At 41.3% G+C, this 22,841-nt stretch overlaps 1 protein-coding gene across 42 annotated transcripts in view; it reads right to left on the bottom strand.

Annotated features, from left to right (window-relative positions):
• The window catches only part of FOXP1 (forkhead box P1), a 628,059-nt gene that overhangs the window by 99,392 nt on the left and 505,826 nt on the right, over positions 1-22,841 (bottom strand). For 2 of the 42 annotated variants that reach the window (XM_063721978.1, XM_063721980.1), the window contains exon 1: positions 9,125-9,391. The exons of 29 other annotated variants lie outside the window; for them this stretch is intronic. Coding sequence is in view for 3 of the 13 variants with exons in the window: in XM_054550599.2 (XP_054406574.1) it covers positions 4,628-4,630 (3 nt within the window). In the remaining 10 variants the exon portion in view is untranslated. Of the gene's footprint in view, positions 1-4,627; positions 7,894-7,921; positions 8,304-8,622; positions 8,784-9,124; positions 9,392-22,841 lie in introns of those variants that run through there. 11 more of the 42 variants (XM_054550599.2, XM_054550598.2, XM_063721981.1 and 8 more) reach the window with 11 other exon arrangements.

The raw sequence follows: 22,841 nt of genomic DNA, 5'->3' as shown, positions 1-22,841 counted from the left end.
TTTAAAAGTTACATATGTCTCCTAAAATACTTTTTCCCCTTAACTCAGGTAAAACTAGAAGCATCTTCTTAAAGGAGAAACAACATTGTCCCTTAACTGTCAATAATAAAAGGGGGAATCATGGAAAGGACTGACATATACCTGTACAGACAATTTTTAAAGGCTGACATCAAACCAGTGGTTTAAATCTCCTTTTCCCATAATCATTTATTCCTTTTTTTGCAGTTGCGGAACAGGATAATGAACTTGAGTCTCCCCTTCTTTTTCCTTTTGGACATTTTGATGGAGGTGCTGATGAGTAATAATACGCTTTACAGCAGCAGGCACTGCCAAAGGAGGGAAGGAAACAAGAGGCCTGAGTAATCCCCCAAACTGGCTGATCAGTCTCTGAATAATCAGAAGTGGGCTATTATATCCTGATGGCCTTAACTTCGCTTTTACTATCTGAAACCACGTTTTCATGCCAGTTAGCTCTGGGCCTCCAAAGTGGGCTCCAGCTTCATTTACAAATGTTATAAAACCAAGATTTCCCCAACGTTTCTGTTCTAACATATCATGAAAAGAGGTTATGGAAAGCTTTAACAAACATATTCATATAGACCAGAAACTATGGTGGGGTAGAAAAGAAATAAAAAAAAAAAATCTGAGCACAGTTTTTAAGGCTTTAAATAGTTAAGAATTATAGCCTATATATCCACTCCCTTAATTCCCAACATCCAACTTTTTCATGTAGCTAGTCCCTACTAATACTAGGAATCAAAGGGCATGCAGTACCAGCGAGAGGCTATTACAGCCCACACTTTATTGCCCATTACTACTGAGGTCATTAGCGGCAAGAGTGATTGTAGCAGTCTTAACCTATTGATCACTGTAACTACTATCATTTAATCCTGTGTTGAATGTCTGGAAAGCGGCTAAAGGCACACAAGAGAGAGTGCTTTAGCATTGAGAAATATGGCCAAAGCTTCGAAATTACACTTTGATTCATAAAATCTAGCCAGTGGTTTAAATCAATAGTATTTAAAACAGTCATGTGAGTTTTTAACTACAGCACTCTAATATTTATGGGCCCCTCTTTAAGAGTATTCAGTAAAAACGAAACTTTTTTTTTTTTTTTTTCCAGATTTCATGCCTTCTACCTTAACCTCCTTGAGATAACAAAATTCATTTCTCATGTTTTCTGTGCTACAGGGCTCATGCCTTAACTGGGAGTTCCAGCTAATTCTTGATTTCTTTCTCAAAAGACGATTTAAATATAAGGCAAAAAAAAAATTTCCGATACTGTAACTACCTTAACTGTTTGAGTATATAGAAATGAGTATGTTTTATGAGTTAACAATGAATCATAGAAGGCAATTTATGAAGAACTAGAATGATTCTGTCTAGCTGCCTTCAGGGATCAGAAATTCAAATTAAACTTCTGGCAGACATTTAAAGAACGCTAGCATACAAAACTGAATTTAAAAAAACGCACACAGTTAACACTCCTCAGTGGAGTTTCAAGAGGAAATCATGAATTAAAAAAACACACGGCATGATACACTGTTGACTGATACCAACTGGGTGTGGCCGATCCCAGGTGCACACAAACCTGCGGGAATGGCAGAAATACAGCTGTGCTTGGGCCATCACAGCTCTGCTAGTATGGGCCTGCTGCTACCTTAATACCAGCAACTGGGAAAACGGTGTTAGCACTAACAACTGCTGCTAAAAGCCCATACACACTGCTGTGTAAATTCTGCCTGATACGGTTTTTTCTTCAAAATGACTCTCTATCATCTGAATGCTGAAAGACTATTAAAATAATATGCCATATTATTTCCTTTAACGCCCAATGGGGAAAGGTAGATGATGGGAAGAGAAAAATCTAAAAAGCAAACAAACAAATAAAAACACTCAGAGAAACAATACTTATTTCTAATCTAGGAGACAATTGAAGGAATTGGGTGGGAGGGGAGAAGACACAATATAAATACTGACAATAACATGTTATCATTTTCTTCTCTCTTTAGTTTACACTCCAGTCAACTATAAGTAAATACTACCTAGTACACACACACATAAATTTTGCACATCGGGTATCATCTCATAATTACTGTGTATACAAATAATAAAAAGAGAAGATAAAAAATGTTAAACACTGTTTCATTTTTATTAATTTGGTTAATAATTTAGAAACTCTTTTTACCCTCTGATCATTCACCACATGTATGTCCCAGGAAATTCACTTCCGTTCTAGCCTTCAGGCTGTATTTGGGTGATAACTGACCAGGTTTGACAGTGTCACCTGGTTAATCAAATAACAGGAGCAAAACAAATTAAATTAGAAGGCTCCAGAATGTCACAACAAAACCAAACAGAGAAAATAGCTCCATTAAAAGAGAGAGAGAGAGAAAAAAAAATAATAATAAACTATGCCAAGTTTTTTTTATGACCATATACAAGCTAGCCTGTATAGAAGAAAATTAAACAGCATCACCTCTGGCCCCCTGGGGAAAACAAGTTTTCATAATTAACAAGCCAATGGATATAACAGATGTATTGGCAAACAGAAAAGTTAGAAAGCTTCTATTTCTCCATGGTATTAAAAAAACAAAACAAAATGAACCAACCAGGTACCATGCAAGTAACTATCACACAGGAAAGAAAACACACTTCTGACATAATATTTCAGTCTTTAAAAAATAAAAAAAAGGCATGCTATTTATGTGGAAAGTATAATTCTGTTTCATTATGGAATTCTGCTTTTTGTATAACTCCTTTAGGCTTAGCTATTTTGCCACAATACTGTACAAAGCACTAAGGCAGGTAATGGTTATTATATTAATGCAAAATCATTTAGGTAGTCAGTCATTAGCATAACAGTTCTCTCAGTAACAATACAACCAACTACTAAAAATTTTTTTCAGAAGACCTCTTTAAAATGCAATTAGCATTTCATTTTTTATCATTTTGTTTATTACATTCTATCAAGAAAGGCTATCTTTCTTTCACAAAAAAATTGTAAGGCCAAGGCTTGCCTGCCAATCAGGAGTTATTTCAGGTTATCAACCCTAATAAGCAATCTCCAGCAATGCTCTCCGAGCTCTTCTTTTTGTCTTTAAATTCTAAAAAGTGGCATAAATGCATATTTGTTTACAGCAGAGGTATTAGTGGAACATCAACTGCTCTCCTCTAACATTTCCCAGGCACACAAGGTTACTCCACTAAGTGCCAGTATAATTGTTTTAGCTCTAATAAATATCAGCTTCATTTGCATAAAAATGTAAAGTTTACATAAATTAAATCGCTTCTCCCATTAGCAATTGTTAAATACAGGAAACAATGGAAGCTACACATGAAAATAATCACTCAATAAGCACTGATTCTTTCAACCTAGCAACTATTATTATTATTCAAATCAAGAAAATGCCTTCTCTTTCCTACTTCAACCACTTTCTCCTGTAGCTGGGATGGAAAACAATTTAGTGCATGTGAATTAAACATGCTATGGCATTTTATATTAACAACAACAACAAAAATCATTTTTAAGTGCTGCAAATGGGAGGAGGGGAGAACTATTTCAAGAAGGTACCCCAGAAAAGATTCTATCCACAGATCTCTAGTTCTTAAAGGGAAAAGGAAGAGGCCTTGGCTAAATAAGTTCTCTTAAATTGAAGTATTACTCAAAAATAATGAAAGAGACAGCAACTGTTTCCATCCTGAGACACATACATGATTAAAATAAATAAAAGATAACTTGTGGGTACAGTTTTAGATCAACAGTTACTGTTAAATGAAGAAAAATATAATGTCTATCTTCTGTCTAAAGAAGATTTTTCTAACACTAAGAATTAAATTTGTAGCTCTGCTTTCTCATGATTTAATCAGCATAGAAAATTTCATAGGGAGCTTAACTGCAAATATGTATTTTTTTTCCCATACTACTGAAAGGGAAAAGGGACTATAATTGAATTTCAACATACAGGTAGGCCAAAATTAGACCATTACCAAAGTTTTATAAGGCCTTACTTAGGGTGCAATCACTCTTTAAAAAGAATTACAACTCAAGTTTCTCAAATTGTAGTTTCTCACGTCTATTTCCAACACCTTCACCTTATACATCACAGTTAAGCTAAAGGGTGCAAATGAGATTCTAATGAGAAAACATCAGTTGCTTCTTTGACAATCTCACCATTCACTGATTTATTTCTAATGAAGACAAAGCCCAGCCAAAAGCTTCCCATAAGTTAAAGGTCAAAATATGTTCAAAAATGCCTAGTAAAATCAAGGCAAATGGGAAACCCGTGCAGACCCGCCTCATGAAGTGGTGTGACAATTAGAGTAATTGTACAAAAAGCCATCTTCAGGAAAAAGTAAAAGAAATTAAGCTGCCACAACTGTAACAGGTTAGATGAAAAAAATCAAAATTTAATGTATTCTCCCCTGTGTCATCTTGTTTTGTCAAGACATCAAATAGAATTGGGAAGTACAAAATAACAAGCCCTTGAGAAATCACAGAAGCCGACCTTTTTGATGTTGTTGATTTACCTTGTTCTCAGTTATTTGAACAATGATGTTTCAGATTTAAGGGCAAGATAAAGCTTAGAAATTAAAACATGATACCAAGGTATTCTAAAAAGCTCACCATAACATTTAGCCTGCATCTTCATTGATTAGTTGCTTTTAACCGGATTTGAAAATGAGGCACAATGTATGTGTTCAGTATTCATTTTTCTCATTCGAAATTAATTTCTCCTCAAACAACTCACAGGTTGGAAGAGGGACTCAATGAAGAGCATTCCTACAATCCAAAAGTAGAGGCCCAGATTAGCTCTTCTCAGATAATTCAAGTCCCCACAATCTGCAAAGGCTTGTTTAGCTAAGAGATACCTGAGTTTTCTTTTTTAAATGAAAGAAAATAAGGCTGAATGCAAAATGTCACTTGGTGGGGGTGGGAGGGAAGTATTGCACGCTCTGAAAGGACTAAAACAAGAGTCCAGAAATATGCTGCTTCCAAGAAAACAAACCTTTTACCAAACAACAAATTTAGCTTACAGTGTTAAGACTATCCCCAAATCTAGCCATACAGATATACATAAAGCTACCCTTTTGCCCCAAGAGAGCTACAGCTCATCAGCAATGTAACTTCTAGTCTTACATGAACTGTTACGTGCAAAGATACATGAAATCAAGCTATCACAAGACAGCATTCTCAACTTTTTTATGTAGGTAGTTCCTTCTACTCAAGCATATATATAAATCAAAAACTGCAGCAGTTAAAACTATCTATTTGAGGCACTAAAAGTAAATAACCTAATATTTGCAAGCATTATAATTATACCTTGACAGTTAATAAAACTGTTTAATAATTCCTTGTCATTGAATGCATATTTTAAAATGTAACACACAGACACAATTTATGTATTTATTTATTCTAACCTTCTCGATCAACTGTTGCTACATTATCCCTTGTTTGTAAATCAAGGAATGATGAACTACCTGAAGTAGAATCTAACTGACCACTATATTTGCCCAGTTACCAAGAACATGGTTTTCAGGTTCTCTTTAGTGATGTTCATCTACAACTAAACCACATAATAAAATAAATTCCTCCAACCTTCCTTTTTGCCAATTCAAATTTTACTCAAATGTTAGTACAGACTGAGAAGCTAGTCACAACATTCTCTCCTGATTGTCTCAGAAACATATTAACTCAAACAACGTTTCTGCTACATTAACCAAGACAAACCTGAACTTTCATTGTTTTTAATTAATCTAGATTTTAATTTCACCATATCTTCCAATTGTGTGGAGGTTGGCTGAAAAGTTGTAGAACTGGTCAGTGTCATAAAATAGTTTATCTTTCAAGTGACAGGTCCTGACAACGTGTAAATGCAAGGCAGTGACGGTGAGGGTTTTGTTTTTTAAGGTACATTTAACTACAAACAACAAAAAAAAAATTCAACCATTCCTATCATAAGCTTTCTGATGATTTATGGTTTACCAACTGAGCAAGGTTACGCAACACTGCATGCCTTTAGATGCATTATTTCAGCTAGTTGAGATTTAATTAAGATCACAGCCTCTAAAATCCCTGTCAAATGAAAATTCAGAGAAGACAATACACTATATATCCTCATGCAGAATGTTTCCATTCCATCCCTGGAAAAATATGAGTTAATCTGCGTTTCTATGGCTGCAGACAAAAGTTCGCTAATTTTGTTTTCTTTTGACACTTAGGTTGTTTTCTATTACATGTCATGAGATCATTCCCTTCCAGGGAAAGAAGAAAAAAATCGAGAGTGATACATGTTGCAGAAAATGCACTTGACATTATTAGCTGACATTATCATAGCTTAGCCATGATGCCATCACATTTTCATGTAATCAACCCATGCTTACAAGTTTCATTTAATAAAATGTTTATTAACAACAACACAAACAGAAAGCCTACCTTACCTAAATTACTCGGATTAGATAATTGACATGTTATGCCTCTCATTTCCTTAACTAACCAACTTTTTGTCAGACAAGCTGCACATTTGAGCAGGAAACAAAGTTCTTAAGGCAAACGGGTGAATATAAAGCCCATTACTTTCCTTCTATAAGTCGTTCTTAGGGTTAAAAAATAATCCTCAATAGATTTCTTTCTTATAGGCTGGTATTGACCCATACTATTTTTTTAAAGAAAAAAAATGTATTACTATGTGCCCCTTTACCTAGTCAAATGTATTTTTATTTGCATCTTCTTAATATTTGGTTGCTTATCTCATGCCTTAGAAATGACAGGTGCTTGCAGTCTCACTCTTGACAGGCAACTACACAAATAACTGTCTTGCCTGAAAGGGCTAATGCAGTACTAATGAACAATAAATCAACTTTGATTATCAAGTGTCAGCCGAATGCGTTTTCAGTTCAGCTCTATCACATTCTACAGTAAGTCAGCCAGTGTCTCTGGGTAGGCAGTCTGTATTTTGGTTTCATTTTTACACACTTTTCACTGAAATGTGTCAGGCAGCTACAAAGAATCACATAAAATAGATATAGACCTTTTCTCAATTTATGCAAAGAGCATCAATTAGGACAACGTGCTTCTGTCTTCAATTGATTTACTTAGTGGTCAATCTTAATAACCAAGGAAGCTTTGTATTCTTTTAAACAACAGTAACAGCAACACACACATCAAATCCTAAACTAGAATCTTAATGTGATCATGTTCCAGCTCTTTGGCAGTGACATGCTAGCTTGCGCTCTTTACCACATAAACCACCTCTGATTGCATATATACATTCCTCTTGGAAAACTCATTATATAAAAACAAACAAAAACAGCAAAACAGGGCCGCTTTTAAAATAAAAATGCCACTTGCTTTAAACTTTTAAAAATCTGGCTTAACACTGACTTCCTAATGATAAAATAAATGTAACTTATTTTTTTTCTTAAGCAGATTAGTCATTGATAGTATGATTCACATTTCCTGTTATCAGGCTTAATTTTTCCCCCAAATGTGTCACTTTTAGAATGCTGGAATCTATGGAAATGAGGTGATTTGCATTTTTAAATTGGTTTGATTAGAACATTTGGTTTGTTTGGACAAAAATATAAAATTACTGGATATTTTACTTGTAACTGTCAGGACTTGAAGGAGTTAATCCCAAAGAGGAAGAGTCTATATGTACTTTGCTCTAAAACTTTACCACCCACTTCCTAAAGGTCCTCTCCTTCCCATCACCATACTTGGGGAGGAGGGGGAAGAAAAGTCCCGTTTCCACTGACCGTCTTTCATGCAGTTCTGACAGTTGAGTTAGCTACATTCAGAGCCGGTTCAGCTGGGAGTACCCCGTGGCAATTCCTCAGTCTGCTGCACGTCCAAACCCAAATCCCGCTCACTACTTAATTAACCAGCCAAGTAATGCAACAGAGGCTTAGAATCCCCAACCTGCCAGAGTGTTCCATTCGCTCGCTCGCCTGCTCCGGTGTGGGGCTCTGTGCCTCTCTCTCCCCCTTTACTGTGTGTGAACTCCTCGAATTTGAACAGCTAAGCTGAAAATAGCCTAGACAGATATAGAAACAAACTATCAGAAGCAAAGAAACATCCACATGGGTTACACTGAGATGGAAGGCTCCTTGTATATTTCACACGCTCTGAAAGTGACAGAAATCACACCCCAGATACGTCCCCCGAACGGAGTGATGGCGAGGGCTTCACCAAAGTGGCTGCGTGAAGGCCAGACCGGCAGAAAATGAATCGCAAACGAAAAAGAGAGAGAGAGAAACACACAAGCAGGACTTCCTCCAACTCTCAACTACACCCCACCCATGAACATTTAAAAAAAGAGAGCGAGAGTGTGAGCCAGAGAGCAAGGGGGGTGGGGGGGGGGGGGTATCTGGTATCTCTCTCCAGGACCCACAGGCCTGCAGCTCCTTTTTCTTGCCCCTCCACTCCCTCCCCGCCTCCACTTCCAGAGCGCAACTCCTACCCAAGTTGGTAAACAGCGAGGATGAGGATGATTTTTTAAAAGACTCAACTTCAGAACCCTCGGGCTCTCCTGCCTTCCCCAGCGAGGCCCCCAGGAAGCGGGCGCCGCGGAGCCGGGGGAAGGAGAGCGAAACCGGCAAAGATCAATCAGAAGGACCAACCTGACACTCTCCATGTAGCCGCCAGGCGCGCGGAGCCGGGCTCGGGGCGCCCGCGCGGGCCGGGCGTGGGGTCCGGCGGCCTCGGCGTGCAGGCGGACTGCACGCGCGCAGGGGCGCTCCGGCTCGCGGGCTGACAAGACGCGCCGCGCCGCGCCCACCCGCCCCGCCCTGCTCCACCAATCACAACCCGCCTCTAAACACCCCGCGCCGCGCCGCGCCGCGCCGCGCCCCACACAATGGGCTCCGCGGCCCGCGCCCCGCGCCCGCGCGCCCCGGCCCCCTCCGCGCGGCAGGTGAAATCACGCTCGGGTGCAACCCTGCTTTTGTCTGGAGAGCAACTCCACTTAATAGCTGTTAACCCGGTGACCCGCCTCCGGCTGACGTCTGGGTCGGCCGGGCTCGGCGCGCACCGCTCCCTCTGGCCGGGGCTCTGCGGGGCCGGGGCTGCCGGCGGGGCGGCGTGTTTGTTTCGTCTTTGAAACTGACAAAGAGTTGTCCTAACCTTTCCGAGAAACCCTGGAGGCCGAAGAGGGGCACCCGGCGCTCGCGGCGCCAAGCCGACTGCTCCGAGCAACTGTTCGGCTTCGGGAGGGGACGCAGGTCTCCCAGGCAGCGCAGAGGAGCGCTTTCCTCGAAAACCGCCCTGGGAGGAGAACTTTCGCTTCACGTCGGGGGTTTCACAGAGCCTCGGCCTCCCCACACCCCTTTCTTTCCCAGAGTCGGTCTCGCCAAAGTGTGCCAGTGCGCACCGAGGAAAACTAAGCCGACGCGGGGTGGAAATAAATAACAACCAAACGTGCCTCGTCGCTGAACCAGGCGACTTCCCCTCTAGAACGACAGCTGCCGAAGAAAGCATCTGCCACACGTTTGCTAAGAAATAATTCTTTAAATTCCTTTCTTATTTATACAACAATAGCAACAACAAAAGCTACTCTCAATAAGCACTTTAGGATGACCTTCTCTATTAGAAATAGTCACTGCTCTTTCAGGCTATTGAAAGCTGAGTATAGTGTTTTTTTAAAAAGTCAACAATATGCTAAACTTTGTTGGCTCAACTGACAGGACTTAAGCGTCAGGTTAATCTAGTCCATTTCGGCGACTCTAAAAAATCACCTATTTACCACCTTCAAACTTGGAGAAAAACTTCCTGGCCTGTATATTTTTTAAAGACACACACACAAAATCCCCACACCACACACGTTTTTATTCTTTTTCTCAAAATATTAGAGGAAAAGGAATAGTGTGACATCAATGAATACCTATTTGCCTTCAAAAAAAAAAAAAAAAAAGCCACAAAATCTGACCCAGTAATCCCAGGAGTTTTACTTGAAAGTACATTTTGATGTGAAGTGTATTAAATGCAGGTTACTACAGACCAGAAAGAATATTGGTAATATTTCCAATCAAGCAAATGCCTGAATTTCAACAGGGTCAGCGGGGAGCAGACAATTCCCTCTTTACTCTGGCTGTAAAAGAGACAAGCGCGAAGTGACCATCAACGCATGATCAGATGTTAAATGGGCATAGCGCAGATCGCTCTTCACCGTAAAGTGTTTTTGTGTCAGATACCAAATTTATTAATGGGATTTTTTCAGGTCACAAAATGTGACCCCACCCTCTCATGAATATTCAACAGAGAACCAAGGGCGCTTTTGGGGGGTAGAAGGGCCTTAAATCTGCCAGAAAGTCCCCCGATTATCAGTAGAGTTCTGACTCTTAAAGAGAAAAGGTGCTGTTTCCGGAGGGGCTGGCAGAGAGCCCCAACGGCAGGAAATAAAAATAAAGGAAGTGCTCTCCAACCAATGTACAGGGAGAAAGTGGAAAGAATCATTTCAAAACGCCAAAGTGACTCTCTTTTTCCCAAAGTATTAAAATTGAGTTTTAATGTTTATAAACAAAAACTGGGATGTACTTTGAATATGCAATGTATTTTTATTTTAGAAACTAAGTTCTTCATGAGGCATCCATAAAACTCATACGTGCTTTTAGAAGGTGGACTAACTCCTTTGCAGGTCAGTGTTTATCAGCTAATAGTCTCCAGGTGCATCAAAACAAACAATAAACAAGCAAACAAAAAACATTACAGACGCTCATGACCCAGCTGTGGAGACAAGCCTTAAACAAAATAATTAGAGAGTGATGCAATGCAGTGCTTACTCAAGTACTAAATTGCACGGTGGTGGCTGTAAGCACCATGGGACCACAAAGAAGGAGGAGATCACTAGGAGGAGGGGTCTGGGAAGGCCCCTTGGGGAGGTGCCATTTAAAGGCTGATGGTTTGGGTAAGGGGGAGGTGACAAAAGAGAGAGGGAAATGGCTTGGCACACTAACTTAGAAGCCACCTGGAGCCCATCTCGCCTTGTCTCCAGACAGACAGATGATATGGTGACTCAGAGACTACTTCTGGGCAAGGAAATGTCCCATCAGTGATAAACCTGGATAAACTACATATGCCCAGGCCACTTTGGTTAATTCTAAACTCCTGTGGTCCTGTGTACTTGCCCTGTGTTTGGGGTTCAGGAAGAACTGGAACTTCCATAAGTGGGGTATAATATAAAATGTTAAAACCAATAGTAACTCAGAAGACTTCGTTAAAACCATTTATTAATCACTATGAGCACCAGGTCATTTTAGAAAAGCTGAATAAGAAAGGCCAACAAAAAAATTTTGGATTGTGGGTGTTTTAACAGTCTCATGCAGTTGTCATAATCTGAACACAAATTCCAGCCCTCATTGTACAGAGGAGGAAACTGAGGCTTAGAAAAGCAAAGTGATTTCTCCCAAGAATTAAACATGGCCAGGTGCAGTGGCTCATACTTATAATCCCAGCACTTTGGAAGGCCAAGGCAGGAAGACTGCTTTGAGGTTTGAGACCACCCTGGGCAACATAGTGGGATTCTGTCTCCAAAAATACACACACACACATACACACACACACACACACACACACAAAATTAGCCACGTGTGATGGTGCATGCCTACAGTCCCAACAACTTGGGAGACTGAGGTGGCAGGATCACTTGGAGACCAGAAGTTCAAGGCTGCAGCAAGCTGTGATCGCACCACGGCACTCCAGCCTAGGCAACAGAGCAAGAAACTGTCTTAAAAAATTAAAAAAAACAAAACAAAACAAAACATACTACAGGCCTCCAAGAGGAAGCAGATACTGGATAATTACAGAAAAAGAGAAGCCATAATAATATAAAATGAATACCTGTGGTGGGGGGGGGGGAGGGGATATTGAGGGGTAGGCCAACATTTAAGGAAGAGTAAAGGAAATGCTAAATACCATACTTTAAAAATATTTTTGATGCCCACATCCTAACACCCACAACAGATACAGCTCTTGTTCAAACACCACATATTAAGAAACCTGTCAGTTGCTAAATGAGTCCATTGTGCAGCTGGCTGTGCACTTAAGAACAGATTACTATGATCCCACACCAAACTCTAACCACCAAATAACACACCTGGGACTAAAATCGTGTATTATATTTGGTTCTGCTGAGCCTTAGCCTTGAACACAGAAGAAAGTGAAAGGTTTTACTGCCCATTCAGAGCTGAGAATGGAGATAAGATGTATTAAACGAAGAGTCAGGAGGAGCGTCTCCTCAGGACATTATTCCATATACTGCTGAATGGCCCTGTGGTGAGGCAGATACAGCAACGGTCCCTGGCCCACGTGGTCCTCAGTTCCAACGAAAGGCCTGCTTTGCCAGAAGCTGCTTGGAAATAACTGGAGAAAGGATACGAGCATGGGGTGAAAAATCAACTGTGTGATCAGAGGCCAAAACCTTAATTCAAGTTTGCTGTCTTCTTCTGAACAACACTTGTGTTAACACAACACACATTTTCTTTCCCCTTTCCAATTAATTTAATGGAGTATCCAGGACATATTCTGAAATGACAGAACTTAAAGAGATTCAACCAACTGATTCCGTTGCTGGAGAGAAAAAGCTAAAGCAACAGAAATACAAAATGTAAGCCCAGTAATATGCCTGATGGCCTACCCAGGGAAGCGCGCCTCCCCAGAAGGAGGACTGCTTTAAGTATTTCTCCAAAGAATGCCAATGGGGCAGCCAATTAGAGTTACTAAATTGCAACAGCAATGCCCCATTCCTGAGATCTGGGGATTTGTCTCCAAGGAACCACTATTCTGTCTTGATTTAAGCAGTGCTTCTACTTAAAAATATAAATTAATACATCATCCATCTACAGGGAGCTAAGGCAGATAGCTCCATATTGATATTGTTTATGTCACTGTTATGCGTATGTTGACAATGAAGCTAATTATGTTGTTTTTCTTCTGTGCCTGCAAGTTTGGCCAAGGGAAAATACTGAGTTCTCACTATACCATAGGAGTTTAAATTCCCCTTAATGCATCTTCCAAATTGCTGTTTGCATTTTCATGTAATGCAACATTTTATAATGCCATTGCTTCTGGTTAATTTGTATATACACAGTGTGACATGTCAACGTTCAGGTGACTTATAAGTATGATGAGCTATGGAAAACATCAACCTAAAAACAAATCCCTTACTCTAAAAGCATTCATAAGCATCAGAGGTAAACAAAATCATGACAGAAAAGAAAAATGACAACATCCTTTCCTAACTGTGCATTTGACAGTAATAAATTACCCTCTCGCATTTATGATAAAACTATAATCCCGTTTTAACATAATGTAAAATTTGTTAATAGACTGCTTCTGCCATGGGGTTAGAACAGATTACACTGAAGTGTGCAAAGTTCTTGAAAAGGTACATGTTTTGGGGCAGTAGAGCATGTCTCAAAGTGCTGTATCCTTCAGATATCGGGGGGAAAAAATCACTGCCACCACCACCACCAAGTGTAATTTGTTATTTCCCTCCCGAAGAGTGACAGTATTTTTGGCCCACCCACAGGCAAACCCTCGATTTTTAAGCATAACCAGAAATGGGGCACTGAAGGGGAAAGAAAAGATGGCTCTTGGGGAATGAAATTACATTTTAATTTTTTTTAACGTTTAATTATGTAGAAATCGCTGAATATCAGATAAAGGCAACTGACCACCTTTATTTAGTATAGTCAGCTTTTCCAGAGATCTGTGGTGTGCAGCAGGCCTGCAAAGAGGCAAAGGGAGCCTGTCCCATCCTGCCCTCAGAACAATGCTCACACATCTTCCTCCCATGCTACACCACCCTCCTCTGACCCTAGGTTGACACACCCTCATGTCAAAACCTTCTTTACGCCTGCCCTCTGCTGGCAAGCCTGCCAGGATTAGGAAATTTTAACTACTTCAACTTACTCAAAAGACAACTTTTAAAGCCAGACAGAGAAAGGACATGTAATGAACTATTAACTGGAATATATAAATTAAGACATTTAAACAAAATGGGGGGAGAAAGGGGGGCACCACTAGTGAAATATGGCACTTTTAATGTAAAAATGCACATTCGTCTATTCTATTGCCTCCTCGCTCGCAGCAGGGGAGTGCCAAACTCCATCTTTTAGCTCGCCTAAGAGAACAACCTGTATTACTGTTGGGCATCTTGCCTTCTTTTGCTCACTCTCCGGGGAGAGCATGTTGGCGCATTTTCAATAAAACACCTTCTTAGCAGTAATGGGCCACTGTTCCCATTTCAGTGGTCCCTAAGGTTTCACGATACAGTATATTTGGCTGACTCGCAGTTCGAGTTTTCTTCTGGCATTCCTAAGATCCAAAAAAGGGAAGAGAAAAAGCAAAAGAAGAGTACTTGCTTATCCTTTGTTTCAGTAAGAAAACAGTCAACTTTGAGACTGATTAGCTGGTAGGACTTACACAAAACAAGGGCACTCTCGGACCCTCTCCCCTGCTACGGGAACCCTCCGCGCACGTGTGGGCCAGACTCCCAGCTGAAGGAGGGCTCTGGGCATTAGGGGGTAAATTTCTGCAGCAGCGTGCTGGGGTTTAACAGTGCAACTCCTGTCAGTGTCAATGGCAAGCACAAGGCCTGTACAAATCCCTGCATACCATTTCAAAAATATATCTCCAAGACGGGAAAATGAAGCTTAGCAGTTGCAACCTCAAAAGCATTCAGGAAGTAGCACTCTTGACAGCGCTTTAGATGCCGAGTAAATGCTCTTATAAAGAACACCCAATCCAGCCGACAATAAATCTTACACCGGGGAAGCCGGCACAGGGCTGTGGAATCCCCTCCAAGATAATTGCCTTCCACACTGTGTGGCATAGAAACCGCTACACAGAAAACATTTTCTGGGGCTCTGCAGCTCACTACGGCTTGCTTTTCTTTCCTTAATAGTCCAATTACACAGACGCTCACACCCTGTCTTTAAGAGTGACCATATAAAAGTCTCAAGGTTTGTCTCCTTTTCTAGAAAAAAAGGTTGTAAGGCCAATTCTAGTGGGGAGGGGGTGGGAGAGGGAGGTTGAGAACAGAGGGTGTGTTTAAGAACTCAGGAATGGAATCTGACACAGGCATCCAGGTGAGCAACCCTGGGTGTCTCCACTTTCCAGTCTTTGACAGTTCATGTAGTTTCCAGACAGCTCCAAGTACTGGGGCTCATCTACAGGCCGCTGAAGCGGTCAGCACATCTTTTCTAGTCCACAGTGGCCTCAAGCAGGCTGTTTAACTCTGAGATAGTACAGGAGTACTAGATATGACTTAGGATTCTATTAATGACTTTGTCAGGAATAATAGTGTGATTGTGGGCAAGTCACATCACCTCTCTGCGCCTGCACATTTCAGCTAAACAAAGAGGAAGATGGATGAGATCTCTCTATAATTTCTTTTTTTTCTTTTTTTTTTTTTTTTTGAGATGGAGTCTTGCTCTTGTCACCCAGCCTGGAGTGCAATGGCGCATCTTGGCTCACTGCAACCTCCGCCCCCTGGGTTCAAGCGATTATCCTGCCTCAGCCTCCCAAATAGCTGGGATTACAGGCACCTGCCACCACGCTGGCTAATTTTTGTATTTTTAGTAGAGACGGTATTTCACCATGTTGCCCAGGCTGGTCTCAAACTCCTGACACCTCACGTGATCCGCCTGCTTCAGCCTCCCAAAGTGCTGGGATTACAGGCGTGAGCCACTGCGCCTAGCCTCTGTAGTTTCTTTAACAACAACAACAACAACAGCTATCATTACTGCTATCCTTACACCTATCATGTACCAAGTGCACATTTTACATTAGCAAAGGACTAATCTCTACGTATTTTCTGCTTACAATTAGGATCCTATGTAAAACTACCAGAAATAGGGCTGGGTGCAGTGACTCATGCCTGTAATCCCACTGACTCAGGAGGCCGAGAGAGGAGGATCACTTGGGGCCAGGAGTTCAAGACCAACTAGGGCAATGTAGCAAGACCCTGTCTCTAAAATATTAAAAAAAATTAGCCAGGCATGGCATGCATTTGTAGTCCTAGCTACTCTGGAGGCTGAGGCAGGAGGATCGCTTGAGCCCTGGAGGTTGAGGTTGCAGTGAGCCCTGATCACGTCATTGCACTGTACTCCACAGCCTGGGCAACAAGAGTGAGACCTCATCTCTACAATGAATGAATGAATGAAACCAGAACCACCAGAAATATGGATTAAAATTATAAATAGAATGTTAGAGCTCAATAATCTCGAACACTGTCATGTCTACAAAGAGTCAGGGAACAACCACCAAAAAAATGTTTTTTGGAAAACAACCCAAAACCTTTATTGGGACATTGTCTAGGTCATAAGCCCTATGAAACATCAACAACTTGTAGCACATACAGTAAGTCACGTACATGCTTTAAGACTTGGTGGATTTAGTTGAGGGGGTCAGATGAAGACTTGAAAACAACTTGATTTCTAAACATATTTATGTTTTTTTGTGCTTGTGACTTTTTCATCCTCTTCCTTAACCACTTTGGTTCTTTTATTTCAATCATGCCTGCTTTCACCAAAAAGATTTCTGAATATCCAACCCAGCCTCCCAAACCACTTGCTTGCTTCTGTTGGTTGCATATTGGAAAGGAGAAATGAGTTTTAAGCATCAGGTGGCTGCTACTGATAGGGGGTGCCTTTTCCATCTCAGATTGAAGCCACAGCTAAGGTTTAGATTGGATTGCAAGGGACATTTGGAAGACAGAGTAATCTCACAGAGACATCAGACCCCTTTTGTATTAATAGTTTAATAAAGTCTTGAGAAAATGCGTACAGAAATGTAGTCTAGCCTGCAGGCCAATTATTTATTTTTTATTATTTCAAATGGCATTTCATCCTTCATGAGGAAAAGCAGTAGATGAAGCAGGAAGCTTTCAGGTCATACAGAACTTCCCTCTTTTCAAACAAATAAGGCATTGTGTGTTTGAACAATAGGAGGAATGTCTAATTGATCTTAATTAAATTCAGCGATGTCCAATTTTTGAGATGGGTCAGAACACATCTATGTAATGTCACAACCCAACAGGCCAGACCTTTGAAATCAGGGCGCGCTGTGGTTAACTGTTCTCTGACACCCTTTTTCATCCATTCGCCCATCCTACTGGGCTACTATCTTATTCTTCCCTCTAACTTTGTTCTCTGCTTACACCCTTCTCTATACCTCATGTGAATCCTGACCTCTTCCTGCCTTGGGGCTTATATTTTAACAACAGCAATAGCAATCCCCCTTATCTCTGAAGTCTGCAAAGCCCTGTCAACATTTTTACGACAACCTGTGAAACAAGAATCCTATAACCTCCACTGCACATAGAGAAGGCTACCTGGCGTTTGAAGCAGAAGAGATGTGCGTTTGAATCCAGTATTTGTTACTCATCAGCAATGCAGGTGAATTGCAAAAGTTTATATTATCCGCATTTCCTCATTTGTAAAGTGGGAATGTTTATCTGCCTCAGAGTAGATGGATGTTTCTGTTATTATTTTCTGAGGGGGTGTCAACTTCTAAATTAATGTATCCTGATTTGAGAGCATTGGTGTGAATATTTGATCCAATGTATGGCAAGTACACAGTGTCTAGCAAACCCTCCAATGTTGCTCACAGTTAGGGGACTCGTCTGAGGTCCTTTGGCTGGTGAATGGAAGAGCTGGGATGTGACTGTGTCCTCCAGGGCTCAGTCTCCTGCATTAGGGACCCTCTTCATTTGCTGGTTACAGAGCTTGGGCAACTTTGAGACAATGCTAAGATAACAAGGACCAGAGCCACTCACGAACAGGGAGGTGCAGGAAATCCTCTAAAGAAGCCACCAATCACAAACTGGGAAGCACGTACTGTGACCCTGGCATAGGATTTGACAAAGAAAGGGAAAATGAGGGAAGGGTTGGTGCCTGGTAACAAGATGGCTGAGAAATACAGCAATACTTATGGGAATGTGTGATGCATTTGGCATTTCCTATAGAAGTGCTTAATCCTCCAAACAACCCTATGAAGTAGGTATTATTGTGCCCACTTAACAGACAGATAAACTGAGGCTCTAAGAGCTTACATTATTATTATTAGTAGTAGTAGTAGTAGTAGTAGTAGTAGTAGTAGTAGTAGTAGTAGTATTTTGAAATGGAGTCTCGCTCTATCACGCAGGCTGGAGTACAGTGGTGTGATCTTGGCTCACTGCAACTTCTGCCTCCCGGGTTCAAGCGATTCTCCTGCCTCAGCCTCCCCAGTAGCTGGGACTACAGGTGCCTGCCTCCACGCCCAGCTAATTTTTGTATTTTTAGTAGAGACAGGGTTTCATTATATTGGCCAGGCTGGTCTCAAACTCCTGATCTCAGTTGATTCACCCATATGGGCCTTCCAAAGTACTGAGATTACAGGCGTGAGTCACTGCACGTGGCCAGCTTAAATTATTTAATCAGTATCTTGAAGCTGGTCAGTGGGGTGTTGGGACTTGAATGACTCCAAAACAAGGCTTCTATCCCATATGCCAATCTGGAGACTAGGCTTGGGGGTAAAACTAAGCCTGGGAGAACAAAGGGGCTGGTTCAGTCTTACTCCCATGGAAAATAAATGTGACCAAGTGTCATCGATTAGTCAGCATGAATGGAAGCTAAAATAACACAAAGTTAAAATTCTGATGTCCTCTTTGATTCTTGCAGGAATCCACAGTGACAACCCACAACTGGGCTGGCTGGATGTGGGAGTGGGAACATCGAGGGAGTGAGACCAGGGGCTCATGCATTCTTTTTGAGTTACTTCTCCTTGATTAAGCAGTTTCTTATACTCCCATCTCCACTGCTGGAAAGAGAGACAGACAGACAGACACCGATGATCTTCTCTCATCTCCTTCTGACACGTGACTGAGCACCACGCAGAGGCCAGCAGCCTCAGTGCCTGAGTTCTCCTGGTAATACACAGTGTCTCAGATGTAAACATGAAACATCAGAGTGGCGGAGCTTATTTGGTCTCTAATCATAAAAGGCAAGGAGAGAATTCAGCATGGTGACTCTGGAGAGACACTGCCATCGGTTCTGATCCTGGTGGTACTATTCTCTGGCTGTACATTTAGTAAATTGCTAGTTTCTATAGACTTCAGTTTCCTCATCTATAAAAAAGAACTAATCTTAGTACTTCACCCACGCAAGATTTAAATGAGATAAAACAGATCAGTGGCTGGCACACAGAAAGCACTTAAAATGCTTCCTAATGTATCATTATTACTATTACTACATACCACTTTTCCTTCAATTTCTTCCTTTTGCTATAATGAAATTACAGAAGACAAAACTTATTTTAGTTTCTTAGACTTCTTATTTTTTTGTGCTGTAGGTACTGTTGATCCCCACTCCAAAATTTAACTCTGCAGCGGCAGATCCTTCAGCCAAACAATGGAAGAAGACATTTGGTTGTTTTGTCTTTTAACCAGGGTCACTAGACCAAGAATCATCTACAAGAGGCAAAATAGCAGTCCCACTTAAATCTCTAGGTTGTGGTGTGCTACATACCCCAGCCAGTTCATCACTTGCATGTGGTGAATGAGTATGGTGGTTTGCTAAACACTGAGCTCTCAAGGACCCACTGGGTTTTTGTTTTTTTTTTTTTAAACAAATAGGGTCTAACTCTGTCACCCAGACTGTAGTGCAGTAGCACAATTATGACTCACTGCAGCCTCAACCTCCTGGGCTCAAAGGATCCTCCTGCCTTAGCCTCCCCAGTAGCTGGGACCACAGGCATGCACCACCAGGCCTGGTTAATTTTTTATTTTTCTTTTTTTGTAGAGACGGGGACTCTGTATGTTGCCTAGGCTGGTCTCGAACTCCTGGGCTCAAGTGATCTTCCTGCCTTAGCCTCCCAAAGTGCTGGGATTACAGGAGTGAGCCATTGTGCCAGGCCCTGCTGAGATATTCTAAGGAGGGGTCTCTGACCCAAGTGTCAAGAACAATGAACTGTAGGTTGGCCAACATGAGACCTAATTTATGGAACCTTCGGCCTATATTTTTTCAATGTTTTGTTACTCACGGTGGAGCCTGTCTCCAGAAAGCCTGGCTTTCAACGTAGTCCCAGCCACCCTGGCTCCAGAGAGGGCTCAGCTTGCACCCAAATAGCATCATGGTTTAACAGGCTGACTTTAAGATTATTTTTCAAGTTCCCAATACCCAACTAACTCAAAGGAAGAAATGGAAATCTCTTTTCTTTTCTTACCATCATTTGATCATTTGCTGAACTAACAAATATGTAAATACGCAGACATCAGAAAAGAAGGGCTCCTACCTTGGCCTCAGGGGGAAAAGGGAACTTCTAGAATAAGACAAGAGTTATGCTGAAGATGAAAGGATAATGCTCTGCCATAGGGAGATGGGCAGGCAGGACCGGGAAGGGCATCTGAGCTACTGGAATGGCTGGTGCCAACATTCATATGGCAGACAATATGAGTCAGAATACCAGAGAATATGAAGGATTTGGTGTGGCTGGGGTGATTATAATTCATGCTCCAGCTCCCTTCCTTTCAGATGAATAGTTTTTCTTCTTTTTCTCAATTTCACCTGTATTTCCTATCTCAAAAATTTACTTCTCTTCCTCTTCTCATTCTTCTTGTTTTGAGCATGGTCTCTGTTCTTCTTTATCCATGTCATGTCCATGATTAACATGATCTCATCCAGCCTAGACCTCAGCTGGGTCAAACACACATACAGAGTTTTCCTCCAAGTTAGCAGAGTTTGGTGTTCTTTACTCCTATCCTGGCGCACACTCAACTGTGATTGCTAAGCTTCTAAGCCAGAGATGTTTGAGTCAGTGGATCTCTAATATGTCTCTGGATTTTTTGAAGGGTTAATCTAACATTCACACAGGGATTGGGAACACATAAAGTTATGGAGCATGGGCTCATGGGTTAGATATTTCAGTCACCAAGTGTTTAAATAATATCACGTCAGACATAGTTATCTTATTATACAATTAAGTAGAACAAAGCTTGAAGAGAGCTCACATCCAAGCAGGGGCAAACTTCTAAAACATCAAGGACTTGTATGCTAATCCTTCTTAGATGTCTAGAAGAGGAAATAGAACTCTAACAAAAATGGCATAGTCAAGGCTACCACTGACCTTTCACATGTCACTCCCATTCTGCAGCAAGGTGTCAATCCCTGAACCCTGAGGTCTCTTTTTAGTGCACTCTCTCCTAAGGCAGCCTCGCTGTACTGGAGCGAAGGTGGCTCTTGTTAATTTTTATTTACTTGTTCCTTATGAACTAAGTGGGGAGTGGGGGAAAGACAGCTAAAGACCTGTTTATAGTACAGTGAAACTGAATGTCATGAAAAGGAGCCAAGTCTAAACAAAAAGTATTCCTCTATTAGGCAAAATTATCCTTTTTAACAGGAACGCACATACACACAAGGAGAAGAGGTCACCAACCTAGCCATCTTCCCAACCATGGCACTAAATTTGGGGTGTTCCCACTTCCCTGACTTCCTACAGCATTCACTCTCTGTGCTAGTCACTTCATCATTCCATTACATATTGAATTAGCTCATCAAACGCCGCTGTACAGAACCCTGTACATATCGCTTGTCAACAAAGATGTCATGAATTTATAAACAAATGAATAAACCAACGAATGAATGTTTTCTATTTTCTCTTCTTTGCCTTACTCCCCTCTCACTTCCTCCCCTCCTGAGAAGCATTTATGTTTCCTGTGCATATTTTTTTTTTTTTTTTTGAGACGGAGTTTCACTCTTGTTGCCCAGGCTGGAGTGTAATGGCGCGATCTCGGATCACCGCAACCTCCACCTCCCAGGTTCAAGCAATTCTCCTGTTTCAGCCTCCCGAGTAACTGCGATTTTAGGCATGCACCACCATGCTTGGCTAATTTTGTATTTTTAGTAGAGACAGGGTTTCTCCATGTCTGTCAGGCTGCTCTCGAACTCCTGACCTCAGGTGATCTGCCTCCCTTAGCCTCCCAAAGTGCTGGGATTACAGGCGTGAGCCACCCCGCCCGGCCTCCTCTGTATATTTTCTCTAAACTGTAAGCTCTGAGAGATGAATTGTGTGCTCTTTCTTCTTTCTCCACCTGTGGTGCATTTCACATAGTGTTAAGGAAAAAGTAACTAAGTCCTTGCTAAATAATAGCATCTCTATAGGTAAGATGAATATTCAATGAGAAGCATCCCTATATTGCCATGTTTAGGGACTAAAATCTTGATGACAATTTTATGACTGAGTGACCTCATCACATGCAAAAAGTGCATTTGTATACAGCAATCAATGATTAGACTCTTCGAAAATTAAAAAACAAAACAAAGCTGGGTACAAACCATGATTCAGAGACTACACAAATAATAAATGTCATTTTATGGCTGTGAGTAAACTTGAATGACTTACCCTAATAAAACTGTACCTACTAAAGGTAGACAGCTATCCAGGGTTGTAAAAAATCATCTGTCTTTCTTTTCTCTTGCTAAATTTTGTCAAATGAAAAGAATCTTTCTGAATGGACATAAGACTGGAAGGGCATGAAAAGCAGTTTTTTCTAAACTGCTACCAGTACCAGCACATCCTGCAACTAGATTACGTTGCCCAAGGAGCTTCCACTTCATTTTGTTTTGCCTCCAAAGGCTCTTCACTGATGCAGCTAAGAAAGAGAAGGAGGAGGAAAGACCCACAGGAAGGCTGCAGCCCAGACTTCATTGGAGCCACTAGTCATAAATAGTGGCAAGTTTAACCCTTCTCCTTGGAAGCACAAGAGCTAGTGTGACCTGTGCTTCTCTTTTGTTACCTGGATTCTGGGAACTGCAGACTTAAGAACCAAGTTCATCCCACCAGTGGATGCTATGGAACTCCTGCA

Source organism: Pongo abelii, chromosome 2 (assembly GCF_028885655.2).
Source record: "Pongo abelii isolate AG06213 chromosome 2, NHGRI_mPonAbe1-v2.0_pri, whole genome shotgun sequence".
Taxonomy (NCBI): domain Eukaryota; kingdom Metazoa; phylum Chordata; class Mammalia; order Primates; family Hominidae; genus Pongo; species Pongo abelii.
Note: the sequence above shows the minus strand (reverse complement) of the source record. Positions and strands in the feature narration are given on the sequence as shown.